This window comes from Dermacentor silvarum, chromosome 8 (genome assembly GCF_013339745.2).
Source record: "Dermacentor silvarum isolate Dsil-2018 chromosome 8, BIME_Dsil_1.4, whole genome shotgun sequence".
Classification (NCBI taxonomy): domain Eukaryota; kingdom Metazoa; phylum Arthropoda; class Arachnida; order Ixodida; family Ixodidae; genus Dermacentor; species Dermacentor silvarum.
In genome coordinates, this window is record NC_051161.1 from 146,841,696 (window position 1) to 146,856,846 (window position 15,151).

Consider the following 15,151-nt stretch of genomic DNA (forward strand, 5'->3'; position numbering starts at 1 on the left):
TAAATACGGTCGTTGTAGCTACAGTGCGAGTCTTTAGGGTGCTAAAGCAGCCCGGAGCCAAACGTTACGCGACTGCGATTCCCAATTTTTATGGAAGCTGGTTAGCGTATGCGTGTGTACATGTTGTGTGTGAAGTGTATTTCGTTTTGTGTTTTTTTTATTTGCTAGACACATACTAAATACTTCTGAACTAATCACGAATTCGGACCAAACCTGCGAGAAGTGATGCGGCGAGTTTGCGCGCATCTCGTGTGAGTTCGAAGGAGGCATCGCACCATGCGAGAGATCCGGTCTGAACAAGCCCATCTTGTAGCCGACTATACCGCGGCTCCTCGCGCGACAGAACGTTTGTCGTGCCTGAACGCGCCATAAGTGCCACCGCAAGAGGTACCCCGACTCGATAATCACGGTGTTATAGTAATTTACTGTAATATCTCAAAAACAAAAGGTTTGCACCATATCTTCTCTTCAAATGTACGTTGCCAAAAGCGCATTATTCAGCAGCAGGGACAGCGCAATGTGACCGCATGGCTCCAGATGCTTTAGAGAGCAATCGAATTGCTACTGGCGATAAACATGTTACTTTGGGAGAATTACAAAAGTTTTAAGTGAGAAGCCAGGCAATGTCATGGAGTTGTTTTGTAACGCAAATACTTCCGCTTTGAATACCGTTCACTGTGAGAGAGGGTGGAGTGGTGCGAGATGCGCGCTAAGCCACTGGGAAGTGAATAGCTAGAAGTGTGAATATCTGTTAAAGATCAAAATATTGATTTTTTTTCTTTATACCCAGGAACAAGGGTACAATAGAAAACTATGAAAGATTTCCAAGCAAAGGCCCCACGTGAATTTGTAATGACAACTTTTAGCACTACTAATATTATTTTCCGTGTTGTATATTTCTAGCACAACTGGAAACTCGAAACAAGCACAAAATAGAGCCCACGAGATCGCCTTATTACTCTCGCTCATGCATAGCAAGGGCCTCGTCTTAGGCAGCCTTGATGCCAAGAAGCTGGAAACGAGTGTTTATTGGCCAGTTGCAGTGTATGACGCGGCTGCGCGTGCTCTCTCTTGAAAATTATATGTGTTGGGGACAGAGTGCGCCGAGTTCTGATAGCTTTGTATGCGCTGTGTTCTCGTCGCTTATTTCGCGTTGAAGCGGGAGCAGCACGAGAGTCAATTCACTCGCTGCTGCTGCTGCGCTTCCTCACTACAGCGTTCATGGTGTCATGAATGCTTACGAGTTTGTACGGCCGATAAAACTACTATCATCACTTCTTATAGCTGTATACTAATCTGCTATCGCAGTCGATGCTTCGCCTTTCGCACAAAACTGCGACATTTTTTTCAGTAAAGCTCTAATTAGAACAAGTTCACCTACTGGGATCGTATGAAGAATTCACTATCCGGGCTTTTGATTGACCTTTTTATCATCCGTCACCATTAGTAGCCAATACCAGCAAGAACGGAGGCACAGCGTAGCTCATGTGATTGAATGCTGAAGGTCAACATTAAAAAGTATATTTGATATTTGATATTTTGATATTTTCTTTATTTCACCATTATGGCACATCAATATGACAAAAATGTACATAAATGGTGAGGATAGCGGGAAAAAAGCTGCTTGCAGCTTGACTAGCCCCGCCACCCCCTGCTTACAACGACAGCAACGGAAACAAGCTCACAGAGAACAATTTCTTGAGAACAATATAATAGTTGCAAGGTACGTGTCCGCTACCGCAGTTAACGAAAGCACTTCTTACAGAATGGACAATTTTCCTGTTCTAAAACGCCGTATTTTACTAATTCTCTCTTCTCCGCTCCAATACCAAGCATGCCCAATATTCCTGCTCTCCCGTTTGCGCGAGGAGAGCAGTGTAGATAGACGCACGAAGAATCACCACTATTGCCTTGATCAACACAACACAACGATGTCAGACGGGCATCCGCACACTCCTTTTAACTCCATCGTATTTATCTTGAGGGAGATGCGTGTGATGTCATACGGTCGCCCTTCCAATAAGGGAGTTTAACGGAGCTTTTGGTCAAGGGAGATCTGCGATCTCCCTCAGCGGCTGAAGGAAGTACTCTCGTGCTCATGCTTGTTGTTGTAAAGCTGAGAATTTAATTATGGTTAGCATTAAAATAATGTCTAGTGTTTTTCAAAACAGTTCTATTGAAATAAATAAACGTTCAAGTACAATTCAGCAACATTTATGCTTGCTGCTGGACTATACTATCGACCTGTATAGGTTATAGGCCTACACTTCGTCTTGCGCGATCGTCACTCATGACTGACACGGCACAGTGCACAAAATAAAAGCTCACGAGATCACAGTGCACGAAATGTTGAGTATTGTTCGGGTAAAACAACGCAGAGCCGTGCAGAGCCTATTGACCTTTTTCGCGGAGCAGTTTGCTCTAGAGGAACGAGATGACGCTTTCGGCGGCGCGCCATACGTTGCCTCAGCGAATGCGCACGAATACGAAACCATTACTTCGTCTACCCTCCTACTGTGCGATCAGCTGTCGGAAATGCTACTGGGTGTGCGCTAATGCACTGTGCCCAATTCATGCTGCAAAATGTGCAACGATAAAGGGAAGACGTGTGCGGTAATTCGCTGCAAAAATAGTGATTCACATATTACGAGTGTTTTAGCTGAGCGCTTGCTGTCCGCTCCGCTCAGACCGGCATATGCTAGCAAATGCCACACAACCGCTTAGCGGGAACGCTAATGCGCTTGCGCACAAGGCTCGTACCGTCAGCGGAACGAAGACCGCATCCCTCGCTCCGCTACAAAGCCGATTGAGCGGAGCGTGACAGCGTGTCTACTTGGCCTCTTCGTCATTTTGCAGCCGAGTTGGTAGCGCATCGCTCGCGTCTCGGCAAGACGCGCTTATCAAATGAGAAATCTACGAAGTTCACTGCAGTATCTCAGAGCGTGAAATCTGAGCGGAGCGGAGCTCTGCTAAAACTGTCTATTAATGAATGGAATCAACCTGTGTCGCAGCTGCTGCATAAGGACTGCCTGTGTTGGCGCCCTTCGCGATGCACGGCTTTCGTCAAGCTTAAAGAAATATAATTCACCCACGTGCGCTGTATAGCTAACCTCCAAAGAAAGAACTTCAATTCCGGAACGTCGGCACTTGGGATTGAGTACCGCTCGTTACAAAATGAAGTAGTGCCACTTACTGGCATAGTAAGTTTCCCGCACGTTATCTGCATTCTACATACATCCACCCTTACTCGCATGAAAAATTACGCCCACCCTATCGCCAATGTGTGAGTGAATAGGCGCACACTTGAATCAATGTGCCGGAGCATGAGTGGCGGCGACTACACCAACAAGACACGAATGCTGGAAGCTGAATGTTTCGTGACGGTCCACAGAGTAAGCGAGGGACTAGAGATAATACGTCTATGCTACGGGCTATACCACAAAGTACAGACCATTTAAATTCCAAGCTTTGTGCGCAGCAAGAACAAATGTATCGCAGCAGAGCATACGCGCGAGTGATTACGCTAAAAATAAACAATCAGATAGTGGCCGCACCGAGGAACTTTACTGAGTCAGAAATATGACCAGCCGCTGGTTCAAAATGTTTGCCAAATAAAGAACGCAGAGCACACTAATCCCGATTTAAATCATAAGCGGAAAGTTTGGACAGCTTGGAATACATTTCTAGCCCCGCTTTTAGTACAAGCACCGTATACGTTGCTCACGCCGTTTGGACAAGGCGTAATGAGCTCTGAAAGCACTTACATGTCCTCTAAAGCTGTGGCCAAAGCTTCTTGTCGTGCGCGCAGTCACCGTCTACGATACGCGTTGAAACAGAGGTTTGCTGCGCCGCGCCGGCGTCACGCGCTTGCATTGTAAACGCGGAGGCAACGGAGGCGGCTGAGGCAAGCAATGGACGCGTCACCACGTGATCAAACATGGCAGCGCCCACGTCGCGAAAAGGGTCAGTATACTCGCCACGCCGCAAAGGAACACAGAGAAGCGCAGGGTGGCTAACGTCGCTGTCAGCACTGCTATGTTTAGCGGGCGCACTGATTTTTAGCGAAGTGCATGTTTTTCGCATCAAATATAATAAATAGTATTTTTTATGGAAGGAGCGTTAATTATAATAGCTACGAGCGTAATTAGAAGTTACATTTTTGTAATTTACAAACATCAAACGCCGCTGATAGCGCCTCTGGCGGCTTCCTTTGAAAACTTGTTATAGGCCGTGTGACACGGCCACAACTTCCTTGAGGTCGAACTCCCTTAGGAAGTTTCGCGCTCCCTTATCCTAAAGGAGTTTGTGGGTGCCCGTGTGACACGGGTATTATTCTGTCTCAATGCTGTCACAGGGATGGGACGTGTCCATCAAACTATGATAAATGTTGTCGTTTTATCGCACTTATGCTCCTGTATATTGCATATCCTCATGTTTGATTGTACGCGTCATTTAGTCACGATGAAGTATAGCTGAAATTTGACATTAAAGTGGACACTGACGCCGTCGTTATGCCATTTAAGATGTCTGAGCACGATACCACCCGCCGTGGTTGCTCAGTGGCTATGGTGTTGGGCTGCTGAGCACGAGGTCGCGGGATCGAATCCCGGCCACGGCGGCCGCATTTTGATGGGGGCGAAATGCGAAAACACCTGCGTACTTAGATTTAGGTGCACGTTAAAGAACCCCTGGTGGTCCAAATTTCCGGAGTACCCCCCTACGGTGTGCCTCAGAATCAGAACTGGTTTTGGCACGTAAAACCACCACACGGCGCGCGTCTGTTCGTGCACTCGAGGGACAGCGCTTTTTATCGGCGGCCGAAGAAGCCGCTCTGACGTCACTCGAAAGCTGCGCTGACGCAGCCGCAGTGCCCGGCGCGCTAGAGACAGACGCGCCACAGCAACGACGACGTGACGAAGCACTTGTAAGACAGAAGTGAAAATGGCTACTCTCTCAAAGTCTCCAAAAGGCATTGTCTATTTTGCGCTTTCTTTACGTGTTGCTCACAATATGCAGAAAGTAGTCCGTGAGCAGGCATTATTAAGCGCATCGTTCCCATAGCAACTTTACAGACCAAGGCACCAAGCAGTCACGTGCTTCCTCGTCTAAAGTACTGTCTTTCATTAGATTTGAGGAGAAAGCGACCCGACAGAAACGCCAGCATACCAGGGAAGAATGGGTTATTATACGTGCCACGCACGCTCTCGTTGTTGTTCCTAATGATTGTGACGATTATTCCTTCAAAACCTAGCGGCGACAAACGGTCATCTAGCCTACTTGAGCTAATCACGATTTACCTACAACTATTGCAGTCAAACATTTCGTCTATCTCTCTTACCCGCCGCGGTGGCACAGTCAGCTAAGGCGTTGCGCTGCTGAGCACGGGATCGAATCCCGGCCGCGGCGGCCACATTTCGATCGAGGCGAAATGCAAAAACGCCCGTGTGCTTACCTTGTAGTGCACGTTAAAGAACCCCGTGTGGTCAAAATTAATCCGGAGCCCCCCCCCCCCCCCCTCCCACTACGGCGTGCCTCATAATCAGAACTGGTTTTGGCATGCAAAACTCCAGAAAGAAGAACTTTTCGCCTTATTCTCTACTTAGCATTATTTATCTTCATTAAAACGTATGTCTCTATATATGTCATGACGTTCCCATTCAATATTCATTGCAACACAGAACCATTCGAAGCGTACCGGGGAAAGCTCGTCCCAGCGCCTGCGTGTGTCCCGGAGTGTCAATCTCCGGAATGACGCGTATCCCGCGCAGCCGGGCGTACTCGAGGACCCCGCGAACGTCCTCCGTCGAGTACACGTGGCGCTGGGAGTACGCGGCCACCTACACCGCCAAAAGAGAGAAACGGCACTGAGGAAATTTTGTCTTTGACAAGGACGGCACGTCCGCCGACAAGCAAGCATATACTACAAAGATCTGGCAGGGTGTCTCTACGAAAACCTCTACAAGTTTCTTGACACAATCACTGAAGAAGTAAAGGTAGACGAGTTTGTTCGTTGCTACCACTCCGGTGCTCCAACTTCCTTTGGCACTGTAACGCAAGCTTTATCTGTAAAATAAATAATCACTTTTTCCTATAAAATACGTTACACTAAGCAAATAAAAACTCGGCGGAAAATTAAAATTCAAAACAAAAATTTTAAGTAATTACTGGAGGTTCGCGAGCTATTACTCTCACTGCTTGATTGAAACACTGGCTGATTGTTCCACGCCAATTTCAGTGTAGCGCAAATTTAACCATTTAGGAAATCGTGAGAGAACGTTTTCATCTTTGCTTATTTATGGTTGATTTGTACATGGCACCCTTCTTTCGTCTTCAATAGCACCACGCTTCACGAAAAAAAAAAACTGTTCCTAACAAATTATTCAACCCCTATACGCCAATCATATCGTATTCGCGGCACATCAGCACGCAGCTCTATAGGCGGTGCTCAATGCGCATTCAATTTTATCCGAAATATATGGTCAAATTGTGTAATGACCGTATATTTTGAGACAGTCAGAGATGCTGTAGCAACCCTACGGACCAATCAGAGCTGACAAACGGTGAATTGGACAATATGGCGGGATTCAATTGTCAATCTCCAAAATAGCCCCCCGGGTGTGCTGATCGCCGCCGGACAAAGTTCTCGGCTTGAACGCCGATAATTCACTCCATGCACTCCAGGCTCAGAAGGTACACTATTTGCAGCGCGAGCGCAACATGACCAGACAATGCTATTTCTAAAGAGAATACACAGACGCACGTTTCCGTCTTGTGTAGCCTCCCGCCATGTAATAATGTTGTAATTCCACTTTGGAGGCGTCATTTTGTTACCAATGGGTGAGAGGCAGTGTTTTCAACCTCCTGTGCTGTGATGTCCCTAGCAGAACACCTCTCAAATCCCTAGTTTAACTGAAAAAATAGTTCTACCTAATTGTAGCTCGTTTTCTTGAGTCGATGGTCCGCTCTATTAAGTCGCGCTTAATAACGGCAGTATCTGCGCTAAAAAGAGAGCGAGAGAGAGAAGAGCTTCGAACTCACGGCCCACGCTAATCTTTTGCATCGCAACGCTTCCGATTATGCGAAAGCCATCGGAACCAACTCCAACTTTCCATTTCCGCTTATGCACTTCGAATGGTGACCGCTTTTTATTATCTTGAGTTCTCCAGAGAGGGACGCCTTATTTTCTAATGGCTGCTGTCGCCCCTGAGCTTTATGCAGCGCGGGGTAAGGGAAACGTTCGTTCGTTCGCTCGCTCATTCATGCTTTCGTTGGGCTACTCGCTTACATTGACAATCATCGTTGATAGCTTCTGCACAATTTTTTTTTTAGTTTGTGAATCTTTAGTACAGCTTATACTGCCCATAAAAGTACGAGCCTTTCTTCATGTAATAGTCTGTGATACTCAACAACTTCGGGTGAAATGACGATTCTCAGTGCGAAAGCAATATATGCCCCATTACGCAAAAATCCGTCGGCGTTGGCGTGACCGAAAGATGGCACCAAAAATGGCCGATGGCGCAAAGAGTGAAAACGCGTCAAAATACGCTCAGACTGACGTTAAATTTAATAATAATAATAATAATAATAATAATAATAATAATAATAATAATAATAATAATAATAATAATAATAATAACCTTTATGTTCCATCAACGTGATGCGGGAGGTAAGGGAAAAAAAGCTGAAACAGACAGCTTGAGTGTCTTGGCGGAGGTCAATTTTCGGACGAGTTTTAGCCACCATGCCTATAGGCACCCTGCGCTAAAGCTTTGCAGAGTAAAGTCCCTATGTAAGGAAAGTACCGCCATCTACTCATTCCTCCGCCGCCTGCTCTCCTAAAGCACTTGCTTTTTTCTTTACTTTTTTGCTTGCGAAAGCCAAGTCGACGGTGGCGCACCTAGAAAGTCCACGTTGAAGCTTTCAGGCCGGGCGCGCGCTGCCGCCGCCGCCGGCGACTGCGGCTGCGCAGAGTACTTTCAACATGGCTCTGAGGCGGAAAAAAAGAAAATATAAAGAAGTGAAAAGCGCGCGCTATCATCGCCCAATCGGAGATACAGGAGAGAGAGAAGCGGCGTTTTTCAAAGGATGGCGGTACTTTTCTTATGTAGGGACTTTATTGCAGCAATAGAGTAGACAGCAGCGCCAGAACACGCAGCCTAGCGAGTGGGCGAAGCAAAACTTGAGAGACGCTGTATACGTTGGCCGTGACACTTTCGATTGCTTATCACGAGGCAGGACTGTTCGAGTAGTGAAAACATCGAAAGTGCGCATGCGCAGGGCATAACACTCAGACGAGCGACGAATAGTGACCGCTATCGTTTGGAATGGCACATCATTTTCATCGCCTCTCTAGCGGCCGGTGTCGGCGACGCTGGGGTGAAAAATGTAAGCGCCGTAGCGCCCTCTGAACAGTGCAGGGTGCCCACACTTAGGCAGCTGCGGCTCGCGGTGCCAGAGCTCCGCAAGTAAGCCTCCAACCAGCACCTTCGTAAGTGGCGATCAGGACCGTCATAATTCCCCAACGGTCTTGCCCTGTCGTAGGGAGAAAATAATCATCGATCGGCACCATGTTTGGGAGAACTGGAGTGTACCCAAATGACGTCTCTCCCTCTTCCAGGTGGAACCAAAGTTCCTTGATTTTGCCAGTACCTCTTGGAGGCCTGGTTCTGTATGCACTTGTTTGCATCTCGCTAGACATATATGGTAGCTACACTCAGCCACCAAGAGAGCAAACTGGTTCACCCGTTCTTTTAAAAGTGGGTGAAGATGTCGAACAGCCTGGTACGGCACTCCCGGCAGCATGAAGAGATTTTGCATATCTGAAGTAATCCTGCCAGAATCAGGCAAACAAAATCTAGCTACAAAATGGAAAGTTATTGATGTACTAATAATAAAACACACTGGTGACCGTAAGTTGGAAAATGGTGTACACTAATAGTTACAGGTTGAACAATTGTTCTGTCCGTCCGCACACCGTCACTAAGCACCAGAAGTTTGGATCTCTCAAAAGGAAAATGGGAGGAAAAACGAAACATACACACGTAGAAAACAAAATAAATATGTAAAGTTTACTGCCTGTACCCGTAGCCACCCTTTCGCTTACACCCGTCGGGGACACAAATGTTGCCATTGTAATTTTCTTAAGCTTCCTGCTTTGAGAGCAGCGATTTTAAAATGGCAATGTTGGAAACTGTCTGGTCCTTCCTCACTACGAAAAAGCGAGTATGCAGCCTTCTGAGGGAAGCTTCTGCCCCGTGCGCTGCAATCTGTTCCGTAGGATAGCGCGCCATAATTAAACGAATTCCTGAAGTGCCGGGTCGGGCTTCGGCTTAGTAGCACCGACGCCACAAAACTAATATGGTGACAGTAAATAACAAGTGCGCGAAAAGACCCCCTTCGCATAACAGACGCGGACGCCTAATGAGCGCCTGACGACCTGCCACACACCTTTGGCTGCTGCACATTCAAACATCATGCGACGAGTTATTTGTGCTCGGCCACCCTTGGGGCAGTGATCATTTCGAACTACTCCGCCCTGCAAATGTCGTCGCTGCTGGATAGGTAGCACGCATCACCGTCCGAGCCAACCAAACTCTCACACCTGTTCTGTTCACGATTCTTGCGCCATTGCCTACAAAAGCATTTCACCAACGTATTGGCGTATTGACGCTTTTAGCGGAGCAGTTTGTTCTCGAGAAACCAGATGGCGCTTTCGGCGGCGCGCCGCACGTTGCGTCAGCGACAGCGCACAAATAGGAAACCATTACCGTTTGTAACTAGCTTCTGTGCGATCAGCTGTCGGAAATGCTACTGAGTTTTCGCTAACGCACTATGATCCAGTCATTCTGGATTTAATCATGTGGATTGAAGACGCGTGCAGTAGTTGGCTGCAAAAATAGTGACTGGCATGTTAAGGAATAGAATGAATCTGTATGGCCAAGTTAGCGGACCACTGCTGCAACTGCCCGCACGCGTTACCGGTACTTCGAGATGTATGGCTTTCCTGGAAGATACAGAAATTTGTTCATCCGTTACCGTGGTATTGCTCAATTTCAAACTAAGGGCTCAGCCCCGGAACGCCGGCAAGAGTGAGTCCCGCATGTTAATCAATGAGAAAGGGAGTAGCGCCACTTTCTGTCATAGTCACTTTCGCGCACAATATCAACGCACATCTACCTTACCTGGCTCGGAAACTTACGCCCACTCTAATGCCAACGTTTGGGCGCACACTTGAATATATGCGCACTATATACGGACAATAAATGACAGACTACATCGATAGTGCACGAATGGTCAAAGCTGAATGTTTCGGGACGGTCCACAAGAGTAAGCGAGTTACATCTTTGCTACAAGGTATTAAAATGTACAAAACAGCTACGTTTCTAGCCTTGTGCGCAGCAAGAACAAATCCACCAGAACTGAGCACACCCGCGTTCGATTAGGCAGGAGATAATCATACAGTCACCGCACCGATGAATTTTACTGAGTCAGAAACGTGAGAAGCCGCTGCTTCAAAATATTTCCCAAATAAAGAATGACGAGCAAAACACACTAATAACAGTGCAATTCATGAGCAGAAAGTTTGGATAGCTTGGAATACATATTTAGCCCCGCGTTTAGAACAAGCACCATATACGTTGCTCGCACTGTTTGGACATAGTTTACTCAGCTCTGAAAGCACTTTTGCATGTTCCCTGAAGCTGCGGCCAAAGCTTCGTGTCGTCCACCTAGCCACTGTCTTCGATATCTTCCGAAACAGGTTTGCTAAGCCGCACCGACGTCGTACATGTTCATTGTAAAGACGGGGGCAGTTGAGGTAATCAATGGACGTGTCACTGCGTGTTCAAACATGGCAGCGTCCAAGGGATTGCCATGAAAAGGGTCAATAAATATCCATTGATAATGGCGCACTGAATAGCGACCCACGACCCAGGCAACCACATTCCTTGCGAAGGCTATGGCCGTCACAAGGAATGTCATATTTCTAGAATAAGTTATGTCGGAAACCTCTGATATAATAACGCAAAACATCTTGACCAACGACACATTTAACTAGTAAGCGCTTTTTTATTGAAGAATACCTGCAATAACACCCATTATTTTATTTTCAAGCGTAGGGTAACGACGGCTGAATGTGCTTTACATTTTTTACGTGAAATGGTGCTACAATGCGTGCCCTTATGTACGCAGTCGCGTGCGTGCATGGTTCTTTGCGCGTCCCCGTGCTCCATTATTTGTTTCCTTCAGGGGTTCGTGCAACATACCATTCTAAAAAAGCCATCACAATGCGTAAAAATAAACAAAAAGGCCTGTACTGAGAGTGCTTCTGAGCTTTTTATGGATATTTAAATAAAATTACCCTAAAAAGATCGCCACAGCCGGCCATGGACCGGTTGGGGGGCCGCAGTTTGGAGACCCCTACTCTAGAGGAAAAACTGGGAGAGAAAAGTGACAACTGCAAGGCATGTTGATACCTATGATTTCTGTGACGCTAAATATTCAAAATATGATGCAAGAACAAGCGTTAACACGTAGCACCTACCTATGGACAGTGTGTAAAGTTCAATCCGTATATATTTCAGAAAGATCCTATGGCTATCCATAAAAGTTTGATGTAAAATTTACGGTGCGTGAAACGATGCATTTGCAGGCACCTGAACTAAACGGACCCACCATACTGAGGGAGGCTCCGGATTGCGTGGATTGCGTGGATTGCGTGTATCGCCTGAATTGCATCTCGTCGTCTGCGCCTGCGCGTGCCCGCACAGAGTACCAACATGGCGGTTCCCTTACGGTTGCCGATTTCAATATATGGGCGCTATGGGGAGCTTTTCCTCTACAGTAGCTCAAAATAACTATGACGTAAACTTCCCGACTCTTTCGCTCTAGAATCGAGGTTGCGCAGAGCCGCCGCCTGGCGGGCACTAGCTGAACCACGCATAGTGTGTGGGTTGCGCTGCGTCTTGTGTGCTAAGCCCTAGGCGTTTACATGTGAGCGTCGGCGTGCATATATTTAAAGATAATTTCTTCCGTGGTTGTAGCACGGAAGTCTGCTCTGTGCATTTTTTTTCACGATGTACAGCAGCATTTAGCCTTGAGCTGCCGGCTTTGCACTGTAGTAAGATCAGTGACTGCCCATGTCGAGCACCCGATGTGCCACTGTCGGCCTCCTCCGTGTTCGCCACAATCATGCCAATTTTATCATCGCTTTCTGTTTGGATACATCACAGATAGGCTTTCACCTAATTTTAAACAAATTAATGGGTCGCAGCCATACGCGAATGCAACGCTATAACGACTGGTCGTAATTAGAGATGCAGAGACCGGGAAACAATCCGAAAAGGTGGGGGAACGCCTGCTTTTTTTTCTCGTTCTTTTTTTTTTCACGATGTCTTCGCTCGTAAAAAATATTCATGGGGTTATTTTCTAGACAACAATATATTTCTTAAAGGCTACGTTACAGTGCCAGCCGACAGAGCTCAGTCCAGTTCGCTGCTTGTTTTTCATGCGCGGTTCTACACTTTGCAGCGGTAGTTCGCGCGGATAATAAAAGCGTAAACGTAAAAACATTGGATAGAAGAATCCAGTAAAGTGACCATACTTGCCGTGGTGCAACAAGCATGTAACAAACGCTGCGTATATACCGGCTGTCCCACGTAACATGAGCGAAACATTAAAAATATGCAAATGCCACGTAGCTGGACAGAACCAACATAGTGTTGTTTGCTGTCGCTTGGAGATGGATTATTTCTTGCATTATGCCTACTTACATAATTAGTCTTAATTATACATCATATAAAATATTATAATTAGATGAAAACTGTCAATCAGAAAATTGTAGAGCCACATGAAAAACTCCCGATACAGCTTTCTGTTGCTGAATACGTGCTACATAAAAGTATTTTTACAATCACGAGAGAAGCCCGCGAATACACGCAATATTGACAAGTCACTGGCCGCTCTAGACACTTCCGTAGCGCGCGCTCGATCACGTCACCTACAACGTTAGGTGCGCCAGAAGACATCAAGCCACCATATTTTTGCGGCTCACCATGGCCCGTTCATGAACATTTATAGGGAATATCACAGACAACGGCGAAAATTTGCGTGGAGTGCACATACAATTGCTATCGAAATAAAATGTATGGATTGACTCACCTTAGTAACGTTAGGAAAGGCTTCCATGTAAAAAGGCCACGACTGGTCATCTACCAAGTGCCAATGGAGAACATTCATCTTGTTGTACGCCATGGCGTCCTGCACACAGAAAATTCGAATTTGATGACCCTTCATATTCCGTCTCGAATATGAATGTAAGCGCATCATTAGTGATATGTCTTATCCTAAATTTTAAATATCACATATACGGCTCTGGCCAGTATAGATGAAAAGGCCACGATGAGACAATGTCAATGTCTGGCCCAAAATTACTGCTTTCTCGCAGCTCACCTCTTTTAAGACAGTACAACGTATTCGTAGGAGTGGCTTTTGATGGTCATCGAAGCCTACTGCGGAAGTTCATGTTCAGAGAATAAAGCGCGCACTTGGCTTGACGCGCATCAGTCGTACCAAAGAATGATATGCTATAATAAGTCGCTCAAGAATATCGTGCAAGTTCTGAAGCCGCTGCCAAGAGCGCCCGCTAAGTGCCAATTCAGACTGATCAAGACACTCTCCAACACTGTATCTGCCACCTCACGAGCAATATTCGTCATGTGTTAAGTCGTTAGAAAGCATGAATGATGCTGCAGACTTATTCATGGAAGGTATTCTGTCAGAGTCTACTTTGTCGACTATACATTTCGGCCGCCGCTGACTTGCAGGAGCTGCACCTGCAAAGAGGGCACAGACGAGCCCAGCCACGCTCCTCTCCGCCGTTACAGCTCCAGCTAATCAGCAGAGGCCGAAATGACGAGTCGCTTTAGGCGGACTCTTACAGAATACACCCCGATTCTTACCGTGCCTCCGCAATAAAATTTCTGTGGCGGAATGTTGTATCATAGCTTGCACAACTTTAATCGTCTGAGCAATTTCGTGCGCCACGAGGACGAGTCACCATGGATGTGTGAATGAGTGGTCGTTGCTGATCGTATAGAACGTACACTAGTGTCGTTCAACTTTAAAGTAAAACGTCGCTTAGGCTGTTTCGGAAGGGACAGACCATTAAGCGCTAAAGGTGTTTGGGTGTTTGGATCGGTGTTTGGGTGCTGGTTGCAAGCTAGGAAAGAACGGAGTGATATAATTTGAAAAAATCACAGGCCTGCGCGGAACACGCAGCACAGTCACAGCGTAAGCTGGTGGAGCGGCTCAAGAGTAGCTCCAATTTCGGCACCACGCACACCAGGGTCTTCGCGACAAAGTCTCTTCGCCTCGTTTTGACGAGAACGATCTGAACTGTCCGCCCGGCGTCGACGGCGAGCTGCGGCTTTAATGCTCTCTGCACAGCAGTCTGCTGAGCCCGATGATGCCTGGTTGTAGCCGCGCACATAGCTCTACGATTTGCTTCTTCAGCAGCGATTCGTACCTTGCAAGGATATGCCATAACGTGTACCGAATCCAGAGAGCAGAGAAGATGGCAAAAGCCAGCGGAGCCCTGGACTAGGGGCTCCGACCATTAGCGATGCCCCATTGGGGCAAGACAAAACTCTATCTTTGCATAAAGTTTATCTATCTATCTACCGAAGACGCATGGTCGCTGGAAGAGGTATCCAGAATACGTGGCGCACATCTCACATCGGAAGCGCGTTGATTATATATGGTGATTATGAAGGAGGAAAGACGTTTTGATTCTGCAGCCCATCAGGGAGCACAGCGCATCGTCGTAGAGGGGAGGGGGAGTAGGAGTTAGAGGAAAGAGACGCCTCGTCTGAATCGAATTTCGTCGTCTGCGCCTGCGCACTCTGCGTTAGCACCACCATACCAACTAGATGGCGCCACCATAGGGGCGGAGGGTTGGGTCGTCCAATGGCGGCGGCGGCCACGGCGGCCCACGACGCGAACCAAAACTGCTATAGGAATGAGCCCATAACAGCTTACGCTGTAAAACTGTGGATCTTAACACTCCGAATTGCATAATAGGTTTATAAGGGAAGGAGGGCCCCTGATTCAGTTAGACCACTTAGGGTTCGTTAACAGTGAAAGTACGCGGACG

At 47.0% G+C, this 15,151-nt stretch overlaps 1 protein-coding gene across 1 annotated transcript in view; it reads right to left on the reverse strand.

Annotated features, from left to right (window-relative positions):
• The window catches only part of LOC119461751 (beta-hexosaminidase subunit beta-like), a 90,800-nt gene that overhangs the window by 38,997 nt on the left and 36,652 nt on the right, over positions 1–15,151 (reverse strand). Inside the window, 2 exon segments of the mRNA XM_037723125.2 lie at positions 5,696–5,837; positions 13,159–13,257. Of these exon segments, the coding sequence (XP_037579053.1) occupies positions 5,696–5,837; positions 13,159–13,257 (241 nt within the window).